Raw genomic sequence first — 19,433 nt, 5'->3', positions numbered from 1 at the left:
CACAGAACATTAACTGGTACAAGCCTACAGCTGTCAGTGTGTCAAAGAGGCTCCCGGACGGTGAACTGAGACTCCGTTACCTGCTTGTCAAAAATTGCCACTTACTAGCTAATGAATTAGCCTGAGGTAAACGCTAGCTATCAGTAAACAGAAGTGACATAGTGGCTGGCGTCTGTGTGTGCGCGTGTGTGCACGTGTGTGCGCGTGTGTGCGTGCGTGTCCCCACCCCGCAAAGCTCCGACCTGCAGACAGCAGAGGAGCAAAATGAAGACTGAAAAACAGAACTATTTTGGTACAAACATTTACTCGCCATGTGGCAGATAGCCACATAGAAATAGATAGATATAATTTATTAATTATATATTATTATTTAAATTTTATATTTAGTGTTTAATAAATAATTGTTAAATGTAGTACAGTCTGTAGTCTATCGCACAAACACTCAAGGAATGCTGCAAACCATTGACAGCCAGTACGAATTGCCTGGGAGAACATACGGGTCACAAAGTCAATTCCACAACAGTACAACAGCGTGAAAGACGACATACTAAAGGAGATCAAAGACATATTGTGGATATTTAAAATATCTTCCAGTTCCAGTGTTAAATATTCTTTAGAAATAAAAGTTTATTGAGCTTTGAAAAGATGTACCTACATTATTATGTCATTATCATTATATTAGATGAAAATGGTCTCAGAACGACAATATTATCGTTTATCGCGATAATTTCTGGGACAATTTATCGTCCAGCAAAATCTGTTATCGTGACAGGCCTACACGTGTGTGCATATGTGGACAGAGTGACAGTGTAAGTGGAGAAATAGAGAGAGACAACTAAACGGAACGAATCAGAAGCGAAAGAAAAGTTATGTCCTGTTCTCTTTATTTATTTTATACTGTCCAACCAGTAAATCATGTCCTGTTCTCTTTATTTATATATATATTTTATACTGTCCAACCAGTAAAACATGTCCTGTTCTCTTTATTTATTTATGTATTTTATACTGTCCAACCAGTAAAACATGTCCTGTTCTCTTTATTTATATATATTTTATACTGTCCAACCAGTGAAACATGTCCTGTTCTGTAGACATGGTCCTTATTTATTTATTTATTCATGTTGTACCAGTCCAATATGACCGTCAGTTGAAATAAACCTTATGTTGTATTTGTTATGAATCTATTTTGATGCATTTTCCCGTAACGTTTGTAATTTTACGTGTTCAAAAATATCTAAATTAATATCAATATCGCAATATTCATAATCGATATCGCAACATTCAGAATCAATATCACAATATCACATTTTATCAATATCGTGCAACCCTACTTTTCAATTCAAGTGTGTACGAACCTGAGCCACGTGGTCGTGGATGCCTCCCAGCGCCATCATACGGAGCGTATGCAAGGCCATCTGAAGGGCCTCCACCCCTTCTGAGGTGGTGCGATTCACAGACCAGTAAGACATGAGGAACATCAGATTCACTATGGAGAGAAAGATGAATAGAGATGTCAGATGAAGAGCATCCAACAGGCCCAGCAGGGCTGGGAGCCTCAAACATGTCCACTGTTGCCCGTGCTGAGTGTACCTGGTGTGGGGAACTTGGGAGCGTCTCTAAAGCCTCCGTACTCCTCCTCGTAGGAATGCGCCAACTGCTGGAAGCAGCGATTAGCAACATCTGGGGCCGCTGGAGGACTCTCTCCTGGGTTTGCAGCTACGGCCGTTCCATTCTTCAGAGTTTCGAGGATCCTCTCGCCACTGGACTCCAAAGTAGGACGGTTATTCTGCCACTGGGGATTGTGGTGGAATTTTTCCAGAAACACCATGTTATGGTAAGATGAGACAAGGGGGAAAACTTAGGTAACATTAAGTGACTCCTAAAACACAGGTCAGGGGAAGAGAAGATCTATTCAGCCATAATAATCCTTTACTAAACCTGTCCTGTATTCAAGTATGAATTGATGTGCGTCTCTAGAGATCTAGGCAGCTGCATAAGGGAATGTCTCCTATAACTTGCAGTTTCGGACGGAGGCTCAACGAGCGCCCACGAGCACGGTATATGATCGACCGAGCTAGAGAGAAACTAAAGAGAGGGAGCCGCGTTAGAACAGTAGAACATAGTTATATTTATTTAATATCTTATGTATACCTTTTATACTTATTTGATTAAATCGCAGTCTTTTGCGATTCGATAAGGGCACAAAGCCATATTGCGCTTTAGATTTTAGTTAGTTGACAGATACTTTGCCAAAGCAACAGTGCAACACAACCTTAGAGACCTTTTTTATCTACTTTCATTCCTCGCTAACGTGACCCCTAGGTTGATTTTGCGCAGGATTTTTCCTTTAAGTAAAAGTAAAATTACAGATTTTAAAAACTACTTTAAAAAGAAAGAGTACACAAAAAAAAAAAAAAAAAGCGACTCAATTGCAGTAACATGAGTATTCGTAATTTGTTACTTTCCACCTCCGGCAGGGATGACAAAGATGCTGAGAACAGACGAGAACACTAGATTTTCTTGTTCTTGCATTGTAAACATCGTTCACTTGTCGATGCCTTATGTCTATGTCATGAAATGTGTTGTCTGAATGGGCAGGAAGTAAAGAACAGCACAAAACATCACTTGTCAAACCTTTTACCTGTTCCATGATTCTGGTGAGAACTGTTTTGAGCCCAGGTCTTCTAGCATGGTCTGTAGGAGGGAAGTAGGTGCCTCCAATGAAAGGCCGTAGGTCAGGGGTCAACCACACACTCATGGGCCAACCTCCACCTCCACACGTTGCCTGTAGACAGAAGCAAGCAAAGGTCATGAGAGAGTATCAGCAGAGAACAAAAATATAAGAGGCTTGTGTGAGAAATAGGGGTGTGACGAGACTCCGCTTACAAGACGAGACACGAGACTGGGTTCACGAGAACGAGATGAGGCGAGATTTTAACACTATTTTAAAGAAAACATAAATTAAGAAATATGACTGGAAAAATTTAGACTGGGTAAACCCAGCCCGATCTGCCGGCGATTTGATTTCGCCCTGCAGCTCAGGCAGAATTTTTCTATCCTGCTTCCATTGCAAATCTGTGGGGACCAATCACAAACTGGCTTATCCACCTGGCGCGCTATTGGCGGGTTTAACACGATAGAGAAGCGACGGCAAGCAGCTTTTTGTTTACATTCAACATGGAGGCCACCGAAGCGCAGCAACCGGCAGCAACCCGTTGATGCGGCTGTCGCTGCTTCGTCACCCGGATCGTTGGTCTGATTGGTTGAAGGACTATCCAATTGCATACAGAATTATTTGAACTATGCCCGTTGATCACGCCTCTTGTGCAGTAGAAAATACAGAGCAGACTCCCTAGACTAATGTTCAATCTTAAAAGATTGATCTGGTGATAGCCAGACAAGGAAAAATTGTCTTTACTCAGAGAACCAAGGTTACAACGTATCCAAGCGTTTAATTGCAGCAGTAAACAAGAAAGTAGGCTGCTCTTGTATGGACTTAATGACCATTTTAAGACGAGGGGAGAACATTTCTCTTTGGTAAATATCATTAAAGGCAAAGTTAGGTTTTGCTTTCTGCTTCCGACTCATTTAAAAAAACACAGCGAAAGACAGCGATCTGCGCAAGTCAGCGCCACACTGAACTGCACGCTGCAGTCCGTGTGTGTGTGTCGGGCGCGAGTGAGAGAGAGAGCGGCCGTACCCTCTTACGTTTTACGCTGGGTTTCACCGGCAGCTTTGTACAATTGCAACTTCGCTACTGCTCTGCAAAAGTGAACTCAGAGTCAACTTTGGCGAAACGGGCAGGGGATGTTCTATGCTAATTTAGAGGTCAAAGCCAGACTTGTCTTCAAAGCCAGATGTATTGTAAGACCAGCCAGTCTGTGTCTTGTGACTGATATCGCAAGACAATTTTTAATTCGACGAGAAGTCTCGCGAGATCTGGTGGGACGAGATCTTTTCACACCTCTAGTGGGAAATGTGAGCACACGTGTACACCCACCTGTACAAAAGTCATGTAGACCTTGTCCACATCGGGTCTCTCTTCTCGGTCTACCTTGATGCAGACAAAGTTGTCACTAAGGATTTTGCCAATTTCCTCATCTTCGAAAGACTCCCTCTCCATAACATGGCACCAATGGCACGTTGAGTAGCCCACTGATGGTCAAAGAGGGAGGTTTACAGGAAACAAATGTGTCATTTCCAGTACAAGCACAACTACAGTAAGTCAGTATGACATCATGTGAATTTTTTGGGGGGCATTTTCCAGCTGGTATTGTCATCTTATATCAGAGGTATGTGTAGGTAGGACTTACCATTCAATTAAATTTTATTTATAGTATCAAATCATAACAAGAGTTATCTCAAGACACTTTACAGATAGAGTAGGTCTAGACCACACTCTATAAATACTATTTACAGGGATCATTTCTCTTTTCTCACACTGAAACTTCTATTCAAAGTGGAGTGGCCCCAAAATGAAATGCATGTCAATGCCAGTTGCGACTTCAGGTGGACATTCCATTTAAATTAGAGACCCGCTCTACCAACTGAGCTATCCGGGCGCCCATACATAGAGGTTTACTCCTCGATCCAGCAGGCCCGGGTTCGACTCCGACCTGCGGCCCTTTGCTGCATGTCATTCCTCCCTCTGTCTCCCCTTTCATGTCTTCTGCTGTCCTATCAAAATAAAGGCTGAAAATGGCCAAAAAAATAATCTTAAAAAAATAAATTAAAAAAAGACCCTGTATTTGTATTTGAATGCCCTGCCATTACAAAATATTACCTCTCATGTGCGATATCTATTTTGAATTTTAAGCAAAGTGGGCAGGAAAGAGACTACTAGAAAGCGGCTCAAATCAGACATACCTACAACTGATGATTGGATTAGGATGTAAAGAATTATTTTGTCTATTAGAGTGCAACAGGACAAGTTTTTTATGGGGAAGTTGGATTATGTACATTACACCTGTCCAACCATCATTTGTTTAAAGTGAATTAAGGTCTGATGAATGTCTTTTCTTTCTGTTCTTACTCCTTTTTGTAAAGTTATTTTACCATCATGAAGGCACACTCCCAACATTCTGGTTCTATAAAGTTCGGTTTTCCATTTTGTATTTAATTTTCTATTTGTAAACCAGCATTTTTATTTAAGCTACTTTATTGGTCCTTATTTCATTCTGTATTAACTATTGTAACTCAGTTTTACTACAACTTTATTTTACAGAAGGATAAGGCTAGTAAGAATAAGAAGGAACATTGTTTGTTTGGGCTTTGTTTTAACTCTCAGGTGTGAAGGGGGGGGGGGGTCTTACCTGATAAAAAGATTGGTTTGTCTTCGTTCTTTGCTTTGTCAAAAGCATCTTGTCCCCATGGATACCTGAAACAAACAAGACATTGACAAACATGACATTAGTTTATATTTGACATTGTATTACGATGTATTATGTCTTTCAGAAAAGTGTGCCTATCTGTAGTTCACAGGCACTCACCAGTCAACAGGGTTGTGTGCATGTTGCAGCAGGTACGGCGACCTCTCCATGGCTAACCTGTTGGTGTGTCTGCGAGGCGTGGATGACGACCCTTCACCCTCTGACGCCATGCTCATAAAGAGAGATGAACTGGAAACACACAAACATATTTACAATTTTAGTCACTGTTTGTTGGGCGACAATGTCTAGAAATCTGCATAAGCCAGAAAGGGGAAAAATGTTTATTTTGTGTGACATTAGTTACTCCAGATATCCCATACAGTGGGATATTTTTGCTACAAAACATATTTTTGATCATTATCTTGGTGCTTTGCATTAATGACATAATGTCAATGCTGGTGTGTGAATTACCAGCTATATACAAGAAAAATATTGCATTGCTCTTGTGTTATCCTTTTCATCAACAGTGTCTATGCTATTTAGATAATATGGTACCGTAACCCCCTGATGGCGACATTATTAAGCTTTCATAATTATATGAAAATCTTAATGGTAGGAAAGGACGTATCCATGCAATATTATATAACATATGTTTTGTATGAGATTTTTTTTGTCACGTCATAGCAGATAAAAAAACAGGTGTATTGAATTAAAGGTTGCTGCATCGCAGGGTTTTTGCGATTATGCATGTTTCAGTTAAAAACCAATTGTTGGCCATCACTAAGTTACTAATGTAATTAGTACACCTGTGCCTTTCTTGGTATGACAAGTGAAAATGTCTGCTGTCAAAAAGGTGTATGGCAGTTTCTGTCACAGAAAAGGGCAACATTGATAAATGATGTCACGTAACTACATGTAAGCTCATTAAAACCAAATCTTGTTTTACAGCGTGGCGCCCTGCTAACGGTTAACTTTGCTACGTTAGTCTGCCGTTAGCTAGTTGTTTAACCAGCATGGATATACTATTTAAACAAAGAGTTATAACGCTTCCAGCTAGCTGATGCTGAAGAAGCTTGCTACACCTCCTACAGCTGCAGTAACGTTAGCTAGTGTCAAGCACTGTAGCTGTTAGCCAAAGGACAGTCATGTCGACTTCCATTTGAATATTTCATGGTTTAATGTGACTTTGCTTATAGGAATAAGCTCAGGCCCCTGAAAACATGAGTGAACACAGTCTCCGAAATATTAGACCATGTCTTAAAATTCGGCCAACAATAAATATGACACATGGACATATATCGATTAAATATTTTACAAAAGCTAGCATTAGATTTTACCGTTTACGTTAACGTTAGCAGTGTGGTCGTGGAATTAGCAGGCAAACCAAATAGAAAAGATGATAAAGTATTATAAATAGGTGCTGCATTGTGGCTTATGTAGTTATACCGAATTGACAAACGAGGCATTTGGACCTTCGCTGAATGTCTTTTCTCACAGTGGCATGTCTCCTAGCAATAGTTTATGTTAGGGGCATATTAAATTGTATGATTCCCTATTGGAGTTTCGCGTAGCTAACTCTTCTATTCGCCTTTAGCACGTCCACAATTGTCACAACAACTGACCACGCAGCAAGTAACATAACATTTATCGACATTTGACGTGCAATTGATTTTGTTGCTAAATTAGGCATGTTTGCTGAAACGTCTCAAAGTAACGGACATCTAACGTTAGCGTTAACATGATATTAGCCTTGGTGGCTTTACCTGAGGTGGTAGGTCGGCTGGGGATGGTGGTTGAGCGGTGACTTGTCGCTTGGTGGGTGGGGAATTTGTCTGAAACACCTAACGTTAATGTTACTCCCTGAGTTCTGCTGTGGACTGTCCGCTCCCAAAAAAGCTGCAGTTAAAAGGCGTGCAGGCTTCACGCGGCTATTTTTGGAAGCCGACCGACGCAATGCTAGTCTTATCATCCTAATCCACCAAGTGTGTTTACGTTACTTAACGTTACTTCAGCAAGCTAGCCTTAGCTACTTTGTTGACACATATAAACCAGCCAAAACTTCCAGGCATGAGGTGAACATTTTATTGCAATACCATGAGTTGACACATGATGGCGCTCCAACAGATTAAGGACATTTAAAACAATCAAAGGAGTGTGTGTAGGTTCTTCTCATAATACACAATGTTTAGTGCGAGAGCAAGACAGTAAATGTTAAAAATGGAAAGAGAATGAATAGAAAAAAAGAAAATACTTTTGATGTTCTTTAATAAAACATCTCACCTAAAAACACCAGTAGGCTTGCATAGGATAATGTTAACTGTAAAACCTATACACACCTACTGTAAAATCCATCCATCTAGACTCAGAGGGGTGTTGATGTATGACACATGCATGCATAGGCTACACCAAATACACCCACTAAAAGTCTGAAACAAAAAAGCAAAAAAAACAAAGAAAACCACTCCACCAGCCCCATATTAATATACAATGATTAATAACCAGAAAACCTGGCAAACAATTTCATAACATGCAGCCCCATTAGCCTGTAACAGTTGGGCTACATAGCCTACATATAGACTAGCCTTTCTCCCCAACAGTAGGCTACACAGCGCCCCTTCCAGCTCCACACACTCTAAAACCCCACAATCAACCAGTGTAAAGTATGCATAGTCTGCCCTATTGAGGCCAATTGAGCTGGACAACCGTTGAGACAAAGTCGTCACAAGTCACCAAGTCTGAGGCAACTATGTTCATATAAGGTGTTTGGCTATATTGCTGTTTTAACCACTGCAGCATCCTTGGCAGACTCCTCTTTATGACGTTGGTAAGCTTGTCACAAGGGTTAAGGATGTACTTGAGTACCCCGGTGTCTTCTGGCAGTGTCAGGTTCAGGCCGCACACAAAGAAATCTGCAGGTCAAGGGGGACAAATGAAAGCTCAGCAATCAGTTCATAGAACAGAATCTAATTCCCTTAAATGGCTCTGCTCTTAAATGCTCTTATGCATCAATAGCTTTGCACTATGTGACTTGTGTGATGTAATTTAGTGTTAACATCAGCCCATTATGCCACAGGAACAGAAAGAACTCACCCTGTGCTTTAGACCCTCTCTTATGAAGAGCTGATTCAAGCTTTGATTCAATCGTTGCGGGGTCCATACTATTGCCATAGTAATACTTTATTCCAGGCCATAACTCGGGCTCCTGATTTGCAGAATGATCATAGGAAACTATGACATTTGTGCCTTTGTCCCAGCAACTCTTCAGGGTTGGGAAGGGGTCCTGTGTTGATACCTTGAAAGATTTTATTTTGGTAGTAGTATAAGGTCAAGTTCTTTTTATTTGAAAACCATAATATTTTAGTGTGGGTACTTTAAATATGAGATGATCTTATTAATCTTAACGGAAAGTTTCTGTATACTTTACCTTGTTACGGAGTTTGGCTCCAAACACGGTCTTAATGGATTTGATAAGACTTTGGTGGAGCTCTTCGTTGAAGTCTTTGAAGTGGGATAAAGCCAGGATGAGGATCTCTTTGGGGTGCTTCTCTGCCCAGTCATTTATGTCCCTGAGAACAGTCTGATCCCAATGGCAGAATGATAACTCTTAATACGGTTGGCATCACATACAGATATCTTCTCTATTGCACTTATTTTTCCTTTGACATATATTTTATTTGGTGTGACTTATTTATAAGAAAAACACCTTCTGCACATCATTTTTTTTATTGCTAATTCATTTAATAGATGGTCAAATATCAAGAAAAAGCTCAACTACAAACCTAAAAGTATCATACCGAAATAAATGTATTACCCCACAGCACTGGTCACAAGTCCACTTTTGATTAAACTTGAGAGGAATGATGACATTTTTTTACTGACTGGTGTAACATTACAATGTTCAGGGCCCTTGACAGGATTTAAAAAATACTGAGGCTGTGAGTTTAGATCCCCCTGTCAGATACCAAAAAAGCTCTAAAATGTTAATTTAACGTATCTTTTCAAGCCCACGTCATGTTTGATTTATTCGGCTGTGTCGAGTTGTATTCTCAGTAAGTTATTCATTCATTTGATGTATACTTAATGAAAAGAGGCAATGTTTTTTACCTCCACATCAGTCCGTGTGCACAGCCCATGATAAAAGTAAAACTTATTGGGGTCAGGGTCATTTGTCTTGTGAGCGATCCTCAGGTCAAAGTAGCGAACTCCTGCATCCAGCTGCTGTGTGATAGTCACATCCTGCATCGCAAGACATTACAGCAGTCAAACAAACACTCCCCTCTATATTTCTCATTATGCACAAACACAGTCGGTAGGTTTAAAACACCATTTACCTGAGTAGTTGCCGCTGTGCGCACTAGTTCACGTGCACATATTATCCAGCTCCATTTTTTCAGTTCATCAGGTTCTATTATAGCAGAGTTAATGTCCAAGTCATAAGTCATTGAGTCATGGCTACCTAGAAAATAAAACACAAACACACACACACACACACACACACACACACGCACACATACGCACGCACACACATGCACACACACACACACACACGCGCACACACACACGCACACACACACACACACACACACACGTGTCAAAGCAATGCCACTGTCTTAATAAACCTCCATATATATAATAATAAACTATATATCTGCAATTATTGTTTCCCTTTTTAGGATTTAAAAACCCATTGTCAAAACTATAAAAATAGCAGATTGTCAGAAAGCTGAAAAATTGCTTATTTTTTAGGTTTTGAAAATGTGTTATGGAGATACATGTTTTTCACTTGAAAATCCTTGATTCATATCCTGTCAAAACTGGGCAAAGTGCTGTGTATAAGTTGAATGCAGTAGCAATGTAAGCAGCTACATTATTTTAGCTACATACCTGGTATGGCCAGTTTATAGAGAGGAGTGTCGTGGAGTTCAGGTCGTAGTTGCGACATCCAGTCACTGTTGCTTGTGACTTCTGTTTTGCCTTCTCCTGTAGACATTGCCATCTCAAATTCTACATAAAACAATGCAAAGTCAACTCTCAATCTCTTACCAGTACAGTATTTGTATCTAATAATGAAGAAAAAAAACAATTAAGTTCAAATGTTTAGAGGAACACCACTTACCCTGCCAGCTTGTCTTGAGTTCTTTCCTACCTCAGACTTGACAGTGTAGAACTATTCAAAGAACTGATATTCTCGTATATTGCCGCTCATTTGGAGGCTGCAGTATTCAGTTACTGCCTATAGCACCGTGGTAAGCGACCGAGGCGGGTATCTGCTGTGGTCAGACAAGTCCTTGTCATCAGGAAGCTCATTGTATGAGGAAATCCAGATAGAATAAATTCTGACAGGAATGTTTAAAGAACACATCAAGTTTTTCTTCTTCTTCCTTCTTCCTTATCCATTAATGTGCACTAAAGTCAACAACAGTAACAACAGTAAGGAAAGAAACTCTATACTGTATGTTTCTGACTGGTTTACACATTTGGAGTAACTGTAACATGTTGTCCAAAACCAAATGAATACAGGTTTTGGTTATCTGACAATTCAGTCATATCAGGCAAAAGAGTTCATTTTAATATTGTTAGCATGATCAACATTAAAATGTGCTTTTAAGTCTTTTTAACTTCAGTGTTGAGATTTGTACTGCAACTGAGCTTATATGGGACAACAAAGTACTATTGTCTTTATATACTCGATATATTCATATATTTCGAATCAATGGGCTAAAAACCAACCGAAATAATGATAAGTTCGCGCTTTCATGTACATTTTCAGGTACAATTGTATTCAACATAGGTTAACATTGAGAACCTTTTCTTGATCACTCATTTAAAACAAACGAAATGTAGACACTCAGGATCTCAGATAGACTTGATGACTATTAGAGCTGTGTGTGAAAGGAATAGTTGCAGGACATTATGGATGTACACAGTTTTATTGTGTGAATGCTGATTCAGAATCTTTATACCTATTCTCCTTCCGTATGTTTTTTGCATCGCTTCTATGTCTGCATACTTTACTACATTTTATAGATTACTGCAGACTGATATACAGAAATATTAAATAACACCATGAAAGAGATGGGTTTGATTTCCGAAGACATGTATAGAAAGTTGAACCGTATTTTATTTAACGTTGTTTCTTTGACCATCTAGGTGGTGAAGTCACTCTCACTCTCTGCCCAACACATTGTTGGAGGGCCCCCTCTGTCTATAGGCCCCCACACCCTACGGGCCCCAGTGCAACCGCATTGTCTATATTTACGGCCCTGGATACGCAGCGTTTCAGGGACACTCCGAGCCAACAGTTAAAGGAGTTAATCACAAGAATCTCAGGCCCAACTTAGGACCAGGATACCGCAGAGTCTCCGCAGTGAGACTCCCATACATACGACCACTTGCTATCACATTGCTACACTTAAGGCCCTGACACACCAAGGCGACTATGGGCCATCGGTCCATTTGGGACTCCACATGTTAATCGGCATAGGCCGGCATTACCGTCGGCTGAACAGCCAATCCATCTGATTGGCTGTTCAGCTTGAAAACGGTAGTGAGGAAAGCAAACAAACGGCTGTCTTTCTGCACCGTCTGCACCGCTAAACAATTAGCCCCCTAGCAAGCAAGCTAGCCTACTAGCCAGCCGGCCGGCCGGCCTTTCAATTAGTTGAATGTAACAACTTAATTTTTATTCACACACTTGTCACATCATATACATCTATCTATCTATCTATCTATCTATCTATCTATCTATCTATCTATCTATCTATCCATCCATCCATCCATCCATCCATCCATCCATCCATCCATCCATCCATCCATCCATCCATCTATCCATGAGAACGGATATTGTCGCATATTGTTGCTCATTTGGAGGCTGCAGTATTCAAGTTACTTCCTCATACCATCAATGTGCACTTAGGTCTAGTAACAGTGAGGAAAGAAGTTGTCCAAAACCAAGATGTAGTCACTAAATCAATACCGGTTTTGATTATCTGACAATCAGACGCGTAACTATCGGTAAGCGGGAGTGAGAAGGGGTCAAATTAATTTCCTTGTTTCAGAGACCGTTCTCTTCACGTGTGTGACTCGAACATCTCACATTTATCAACAAAACATACAGCGAAAGACTGTGCAAAGCATTTCAGACCGTCCTGCCAACCTGTAAACATTTTAACATCAATGTACGCTGTAACGTTTTTTCACTCTAAAGTCAGTGAAAGCTGCTGCTGTTTACATCCTGTCTGATCTCTGCAGCGGGCGGGGCTGCTGAGTTCCCCCTGCGACTGACACACACACACACACACACACACACACACAAAAAATTGAGGACAGCTACACTCATTATTGTAAGTGCAATGATAAGTTAAAGTCCAATAAGTACTTTATCAAACCGTATCAATGTGTGTCCCAGGCCAGGATAGGAAATTAACTAACAATATAAAGATCAACAAGCCACTGACAGTGACACATATGTTCAAATTTGATTCATTCAATGAATTGTTACTTTTTGTCTTAAATCCACCAGCCATTTTCATATTATACCAACATTTGTAGCATCCTGAGCCTTTTTGGTAAGGTTGCTAGGAAATCTCAGCCCAGAGTAATTAATTAATAGTAATAATTATTATTCTCCCCAAAAAAAGTGTCCTTTTAAAGAACTATACAAAAAACTTTTTTTTGCAACTTTCCTTGTCTTCTGCAACTTCATTGCAACAAACACAATAGCGATACAAAAGACATCGCAACTTCTATCGCAAAATCAGGCATCTTGGGCCGCAACAATCCTGGAGGGACTACCCTTGTGTGTTTTTTCATGTGTTATGGTGCGCATTCACCAGTGTTTTTTTGTTGTTGTTGTGGTGCGCGTAGGCTACTCCTGATTTTGTCAGTCATCTCATCTCTTATATGCTGTGTCTCTATGATCCTATCCTGTCCTATTGATGGTAGCCTACTCGTGGACATTGCGCCGTCATCACGTGCTGTAGTAGGGGGGCCCGCATTGATTATCCTGCTTAAGGACCCGGCGTTGGCTCGTTACGCCACTGCTGACAATTCAGTCATATCAGGCAAAAGAATTTGTTCTAATATTGTTAGCATGATCACCATTACATTATCATTTTTAACTCTTTGTAACTCCAGTGTTGACATTTCTACTGCAACTGAGCCTATATGGGATGACAAAGTACTACTGTCTGTCCTCCAGTACCAACCAATCCAACACATTTCAAATCAATGGGCTAGTTCAGTGGCTAATTGTTAGCAAGCTTGTGTGTGTTTGCATCAAAGGGTGTGTTCCATTGGGTTTCCGCCATGTTAAATGAGATATTATAGTAGCTCATCATTGACAAAGATTAAGAGGCATGTATATTTGTTGTGCAATTTCATAAAACACCAGTCAAATTGATTTAAATCATTTTATTGGATTTGAGGAAATTATATCATATACCGGACAAGGAAAATATTTGAGTCTCAGGCATATTGGAAATTCTACTGTAATACTAAGATGTACACATGATTTCAAGACTCTTGGGAAAGGTGACTTCAGGTTGCTTATCTAGCCTTGGCCAGACCCACCATATTCTGAGCTCTGTTGAAGATGGAGTAGTACTGTCTGATGAAGACGTCACCCAGGATCCACAAGCTGTCTCCTCCGTTGCCAAAGCCAGTACGGCAACCATAGTATTGAGACTGTGTGAGAGATTTAGGAGAAGAATGTCAGAAGGAGGGGAAATATGGTGAGGTGAGATAAAACAAAGTCTGGCATAGAAGCAAACACTTACCTGACGGACGTAGGCAGAGCCTGGGATGGTGAATTCCTGTCCATGGATGTGGAAGGTCACATCTGGCATTTGGGAAATGCTGTTGCAGTTGACCATATACTGAGGCAGAGGGAGAAAGAGAAGAACATTAAAGAAAAAGGTATGAAAGAGTATTCAAATTTGGTTGGTTTTACTGTTCAAGTCAGGTTGCATTAATGCGAGGCTACATAAATCTGTTTCATTCAAACAGCATGTCTTTTTATTGGAACTTACGTCTCCGTTCTGGCTGGTAGCTCCCACCATTTGGTTGATGTTGCTGATGCTGCTCTGAGGTCCAACAATCAGAGAAGTGCCGGTGTCCACGATGGCCTGGCAACCACCTTGGCAAGCCACAACCTGACCATTGACAGTAACACTGAAAGGGATACACAGTACAGCGTGCATAAACATTTTTGCCAATATCTCTTGGGTTTAGATACTTTTCAGGGGACCTGCTCTTTCACTTACATGTGGCACTTTGTAGTTTGGCTTACTTAAAGCTAATGTACTTCTTCCATGTGATTCTCGCCGTTTTGAGTTTGTACCTTCATGGTTAAATGCACTTGGCAGTCGCTTCGGAATAAACCGTAATAAAATTAAATGCAATTTAATGACCTGAGATGCTGTATCTGTGGCTTTACCTGTCCACTGTGATCTGCCAGTACAGCTCATTGGAGAGAGGAATCCAGGAGATGGCACCAGAGTAATGGTTGGGGTCAATGCCACCGAAGGTCACCACACTGCCTTGATGAGCGTTACTGCAGAGGAAAGCGAGAATGTACTGATAAACTTCCTAGAAATCCATTGCACTACTGTCTCGGTATAAGTAAGTAGTACGATCCTGCAAAGTTATGGCTGTCCTTACGAGCTCAGGTACACAGAGAAGAGGTCCTGGTTGACCAGGCCCTCCTGCATCATGTTGTCGAAGACGGGTGTAGCGCCGGAAGCAGACAGGCGTGGGTATGCCAGGCCCAGGATACCATCAGCACGCATGTACTGCATGAAGGGAGCCTCACTCTCGCTCAAGCCGAAGATCTGGTTTGTCACAGGGAGCCCACCCACCTGACGGACGAATTGCATCTCAAATTATAATGGGATTTTCAAAGTTGTAATCTGAATAGCCTACCCCCTTCATTTGCTTTGAATATGACCCTGCAAGCAGATATTTAATATTGAAGGAATCTGAGAGCCTTCATTTCTTAACTCGATAAGACAAAATAATAATCAGTGCATGGGAACTGTGAATAAATACAAATTTACCTGTTGAAGTAATAGTATATGCTTTTATTTCTCACCGTCACAGTGTCATATCCAAGGATACCAGTCATGCTGCCGGTACCATAGCGGATACTCAGAGCTCCGCCGTTGTTTCTGTAAGTGCTGCTTGCGCCAGGGTTAAATTTCTTATGGTTGTCTAGGAAGGTAAAGATGTGAAAAAATGAATTAAGGCTTGCAGATGTAGTGTGGATGTATAATAATATTTCTTTGCAATATAGCAGAAGTCAAAAGTTAAGCAAATGATGCAAATCGTTTGTAATCTAGACGTGGGAACAACTAATCGGAGACTGTTTGACGACCTCTGATCTGGCCGAAAGGGATCACAATGCCTCAGATATAGCTAGGCAAAAGTCCAATGTGTCCCTAACAATAACCCCAACCCTCCTATTCTTTAGAACATAATGATCATTATGACCCTTCTTCTACCCCAAAAGTCAGTCGCTCCAGGTAGTTGGCTCTGTCCCTTTTCCTTTGTCTACCAGTCCAGTAAGGGAACGCTTTGCTCGGGGATGGAACCCTAGAAGGTGAGGCCTTCCTACTGGCACCAACAGCACAAACAACCTCTACAGTCATTACCTGGACCATCCTTCTACAACCACCACATCTGAATCAGTAGGCCACCGCAATTATTCCAATGACTTTATAACCCCAACCCTCCTATTCTTTAGACTAGATGCTCCCAGGGTCTGCATTCCCTTTCCTTTCATTTTCTCAGGTTCTAACCCTACCCATTCCAACTCTGGATACCTAACCCAAACCATGGGGATTTTGATGCCTCTAAATCCTACTACAGGACTATTGGATGACTCTATCATTACTCATAGGATTTAACTAACATCGGGTTTTTTTCTTTCTTCAATATTTATTAGCTTAGCTTTATTAGCTAATGGTCACCTAGTTCCCCCAGGGTCCTTGGTGGTTAGCTGACATGTGCCAGCGTGTGCCTTTCGTGTGTTTCTGTTTTACCTTCGGTAGGTGTCAGTCAAGGCACGCAGGACTTCACAAAATTCCTAATCCTAACCCTAAAATCTGAAGCTAAGAAAAAAACAGTGTAAACTGTTTATGTTCGAAATACCCCGGAATCAGAGAAATAAGATGGCAAACTGGATACCAAACCTCAGTCCAGTATACTGTATAACATCTGTCTAAAAGTGGGGAGGTGTTTTTTCATGTATAGTTGTACATACTGCAGGCTGCAGTGTTGCAGTAGATGGAGGGCACCCACAGGTTAGACGAGCCGGTGTCAAAGATGACCTTAAATGACTGAGGAGGAGTTCCAATGGAGATGATTCCATAGTAAGACAGCTGAAGATGACAATGAGAAAATTAGATTACCCATGACCAAATGAGCCATTTGGCAAAGTTCGTCTTTTTATGCTTTAGCACCTGTTACTCACATCAGCATCGTTGGTCATGGCCTCGTTGCCCACGGCAAAGCGCTGGTCAAACTTGGCTGAGGGGTTGTATGGGTACTTGAGTCTATACTGGTCCCACAGACCCTGCTCCTCCAGGTACTCCCTGGCTGACTTGCCCTTCTCCAGAGGGACCCTAGGTGTCACCAAAGGGAGCAACTTAAATTCTGTTATTTCAACTATATTTATAAGCCTTTTATTGAGCTATAAAGAGGTTTTTCTCATATATCCTTCCTCGTAAACCTCTCAATACTCATATATGAGCCTAACCCAGCTGCGTTAACTTAAATTCAGATTTACTCTTGAGGGCAGTACATACAAAGAGGCCTGACACTTGTTAATTTTAAGGCCACATCTACACTACTACTTTAAGTGGCATTTTGAGACAAAAATGATCTACGTCCACACAAGAGTTTTAGGTCCAGCAGCTGATCAAATCTCCGTCCATATTAACACGTGTGGAAACGCATATCACATGACCATTCGCATATCATAATCATCGTACACAGGAATTGCCTGACATTACTCTGCAGTTAAAAAATCATGGATGTAAAAGTTGTAAATACAGAAAATACTTTGGAGAAAGAACAACAATAGCAAAAAGTAAGACCAGGGATTTATTTGCTTGGACCGACGACGAGGTGGAACTGTTACTGAAAGGTACGTAAGCCTACCTAACCGATAAGATCAACTGACGTGCATCGTCGTTTCCAAAGGTCTCCTTCAGCGCCCGTCCAGACTACATTGCAACCTCTGAGAAAAACAGGGTCAGCAGTGTTTCCATACGTCACTGTTCTCAGAGGCTCAGAAACGCCAAAGTAGTGTGGACGAGAGACGTAAAGGATATTCTTTTTTAAACTAAAACGTAGTAGTGTAGATGTAGCCTGAATGTCATATGTCTGCAGTTATTTTGTAGGAGCTAATGAAGTTCAGGTAGTAGGAAAAATGAAAAATACAACAGGTACAGGAACGTGTTTGAGTGGTGAGGTTGACTTACTGGATGAAGCACTCGGACAGTGCCACCATGGCACACACAACGACGGCCCACTTCATTGTCTTGGCTCGGCTATCAACTGTGCAGGGAAAATTCATTTCAGTCACTAAAGTCGGTCACATTACAGAACCATTCAAACTGAAATACTGCAATAGTGATACACAGTAGTAGGTCTAGGATCCTGTACTCACCTGAAGACTCCAAAACCTGAGTACCCACAGACGGGCATGCATCCTCTTTTATACAGGTGGACTGACATTTTACCATTACACAATGATAAGGCAATTCACACAAACAAGTGATAAGTTAATAAAGATAACTAATGGAAAAAGTAATCGTTGACCTCAAGACAATGTCATTTATATGATTAAAGAAAGGTACACAAACTTTCCGATAAAGCTTGATAAGTGCAGTACAGTGTAATATTTGTGTTCATGTTGAAGGTGCCAACCGCTAAAAGAAACCGCAAAGGTCTCTTCGCTAGGTCAAAATGTGATGCATTATAATTATGTTCATGATATGGCTCTAGTACATTTGAAACTGTTACATTTTAGTGTTTTAGCTGGGTTAATGTTTCAGTTTTGTGTATATTTTTATTTTTTATTTATTTTATTTCATGCTTTTTATACTTTCATTTTATTTTCTTTAAAACCTTTGCCTCAGCATGTATACGAAAACTTTATCTCAAGAAAACAAGCTTTATAGTCTTGAAAATAATAATAATGTATACTCTGTATTGATCCATAGTGGGGAAATTACAATTTACACTGTTTGTTAAAATACACACACATATGTTCAGGTCCCACACATGCACTAATGGAGAGATGTCAGAGTGAGTGGGCTCGGGGACTTGCTCAAGAGCACCTTGGCAGTGCCCAGGCATCTCTCCAGCTACCAGTCCACACTCCACTTTGGTCCATACGGGGACTTGAACCCAACTCCCTATGGACTGAGCTACAGCCACCCCCAATTCTATTGTGCATTTGCCATATTTTTGTGAATGTTATGTGTATATTGTGCTATAACATACAGCAATAAAGACCAACGAAAACTGCAAACATCGTAATACTGACACCACAGTCACATAGGTCACGTGGGTCTCAGCAATAATTGTGTTTGCTGCTACGTTATCATGTATTTACTCTTTTATCAAGGTCTTATCAAAGTCATATGAATTACTGCTAATAAAATATTGATAAAGCTGTGGTTTTACTAAACTAAACACATTAAAATACAATTGCACACAAAACTGTTACAATGGTGCTCATAAGTTTATGAACCCATGCTAAAGTTAACTAAAAAGAGTAATAAAAAATCAACCTTTAAGGACACCAATTTTCTTTGTGAATGAATAATGTATTGTAAATAAATAAATGTTCTTCCTTAAAATACAGGGGGCATAAGTAAGTACACCCCTATGTTAAATTCCCATAGAGGCAGGCAGATTTTTATTTTTAAAGGCCAGTTATTTCATGGATCCAGGATACTATGCATCCTGATAAAGTTCCCTTGGCCTTTGGAATTAAAATAGCCCCACATCATCACATACCCTTCACCATACCTAGAGATTGGCATGGGGTACTTT

At 40.6% G+C, this 19,433-nt stretch overlaps 3 protein-coding genes across 5 annotated transcripts in view; all 3 read right to left on the bottom strand.

Annotated features, from left to right (window-relative positions):
- Positions 1-7,462, bottom strand: part of spata20 (spermatogenesis associated 20) — a 66,478-nt gene extending 59,016 nt beyond the window's left edge. For both annotated transcript variants that reach the window (XR_004896355.1, XM_035997492.1), the window contains exons 1-7: positions 7,133-7,462; positions 5,490-5,618; positions 5,313-5,377; positions 4,001-4,155; positions 2,642-2,785; positions 1,591-1,792; positions 1,356-1,486 (exon numbers count right to left, since the gene is read on the bottom strand). Coding sequence is in view for 1 of the 2 variants with exons in the window: in XM_035997492.1 (XP_035853385.1) it covers positions 1,356-1,486; positions 1,591-1,792; positions 2,642-2,785; positions 4,001-4,155; positions 5,313-5,377; positions 5,490-5,618; positions 7,133-7,338 (1,032 nt within the window). In the remaining variant the exon portion in view is untranslated. The remainder of the gene's footprint in view (positions 1-1,355; positions 1,487-1,590; positions 1,793-2,641; positions 2,786-4,000; positions 4,156-5,312; positions 5,378-5,489; positions 5,619-7,132) is intronic.
- Positions 7,438-10,767, bottom strand: LOC116046908 (PI-PLC X domain-containing protein 1-like). Of its 2 annotated transcripts, XM_031295382.1 has the most exons (7): positions 10,486-10,767; positions 10,254-10,373; positions 9,701-9,825; positions 9,474-9,605; positions 8,794-8,946; positions 8,460-8,661; positions 7,438-8,278 (listed from the first exon to the last, which is right to left on the bottom strand). In XM_031295382.1, the coding sequence occupies exons 2-7, from the start codon at positions 10,363-10,365 to the stop codon at positions 8,046-8,048; spliced, it is 957 nt and encodes a 318-aa protein (XP_031151242.1). In that variant the 5' UTR covers positions 10,366-10,373; positions 10,486-10,767; the 3' UTR covers positions 7,438-8,045. The 2 variants fall into 2 exon arrangements, with proteins under 2 accessions (XP_031151242.1, XP_031151243.1); XM_031295383.1 differs by lacking the exon at positions 10,486-10,767 and having other exon boundaries at positions 9,701-9,821; positions 10,254-10,342.
- Positions 10,768-13,766: 2,999 nt separating this feature from the next.
- LOC116046906 (pepsin A-like) lies at positions 13,767-18,130 on the bottom strand. The gene is made up of 10 exons (XM_031295379.1): positions 18,040-18,130; positions 17,852-17,927; positions 16,840-16,990; positions 16,630-16,747; positions 15,460-15,578; positions 15,030-15,226; positions 14,806-14,922; positions 14,399-14,540; positions 14,147-14,245; positions 13,767-14,054 (listed from the first exon to the last, which is right to left on the bottom strand). Exons 1-10 carry the CDS (start codon positions 18,113-18,115, stop codon positions 13,917-13,919), a joined length of 1,233 nt encoding a protein of 410 aa, XP_031151239.1. The 5' UTR covers positions 18,116-18,130; the 3' UTR covers positions 13,767-13,916.
- Positions 18,131-19,433: the final 1,303 nt, after the last annotated feature.

This window comes from Sander lucioperca, chromosome 22 (assembly GCF_008315115.2).
Source record: "Sander lucioperca isolate FBNREF2018 chromosome 22, SLUC_FBN_1.2, whole genome shotgun sequence".
In the NCBI taxonomy this organism is placed as follows: Eukaryota; Metazoa; Chordata; class Actinopteri; order Perciformes; family Percidae; genus Sander; species Sander lucioperca.
This window is presented reverse-complemented; position numbering and strand designations above follow the sequence as displayed.

Coding starts and splice junctions, on each gene's coding strand:
- LOC116046908 (XM_031295382.1), bottom strand. CDS start 10,365: ATGGCAATGTCTACAGGAGAAGGCAAAACAGAAGTCACAAGCAACAGT. Junction 9,826..10,253: donor CTATAAACTGGCCATACCAG/GTATGTAGCTAA, acceptor TTTATTTTCTAG/GTAGCCATGACTCAATGACT. Junction 8,947..9,473: donor GCACACGGACTGATGTGGAG/GTAAAAAACATT, acceptor CATTGGGATCAG/ACTGTTCTCAGGGACATAAA.
- LOC116046906 (XM_031295379.1), bottom strand. CDS start 18,115: ATGGTAAAATGTCAGTCCACCTGTATAAAAGAGGATGCATGCCCGTCT. Junction 14,541..14,805: donor TGGCAGATCACAGTGGACAG/GTAAAGCCACAG, acceptor TATCCCTTTCAG/TGTTACTGTCAATGGTCAGG. Junction 14,246..14,398: donor CTACCAGCCAGAACGGAGAC/GTAAGTTCCAAT, acceptor CCTCTGCCTCAG/TATATGGTCAACTGCAACAG.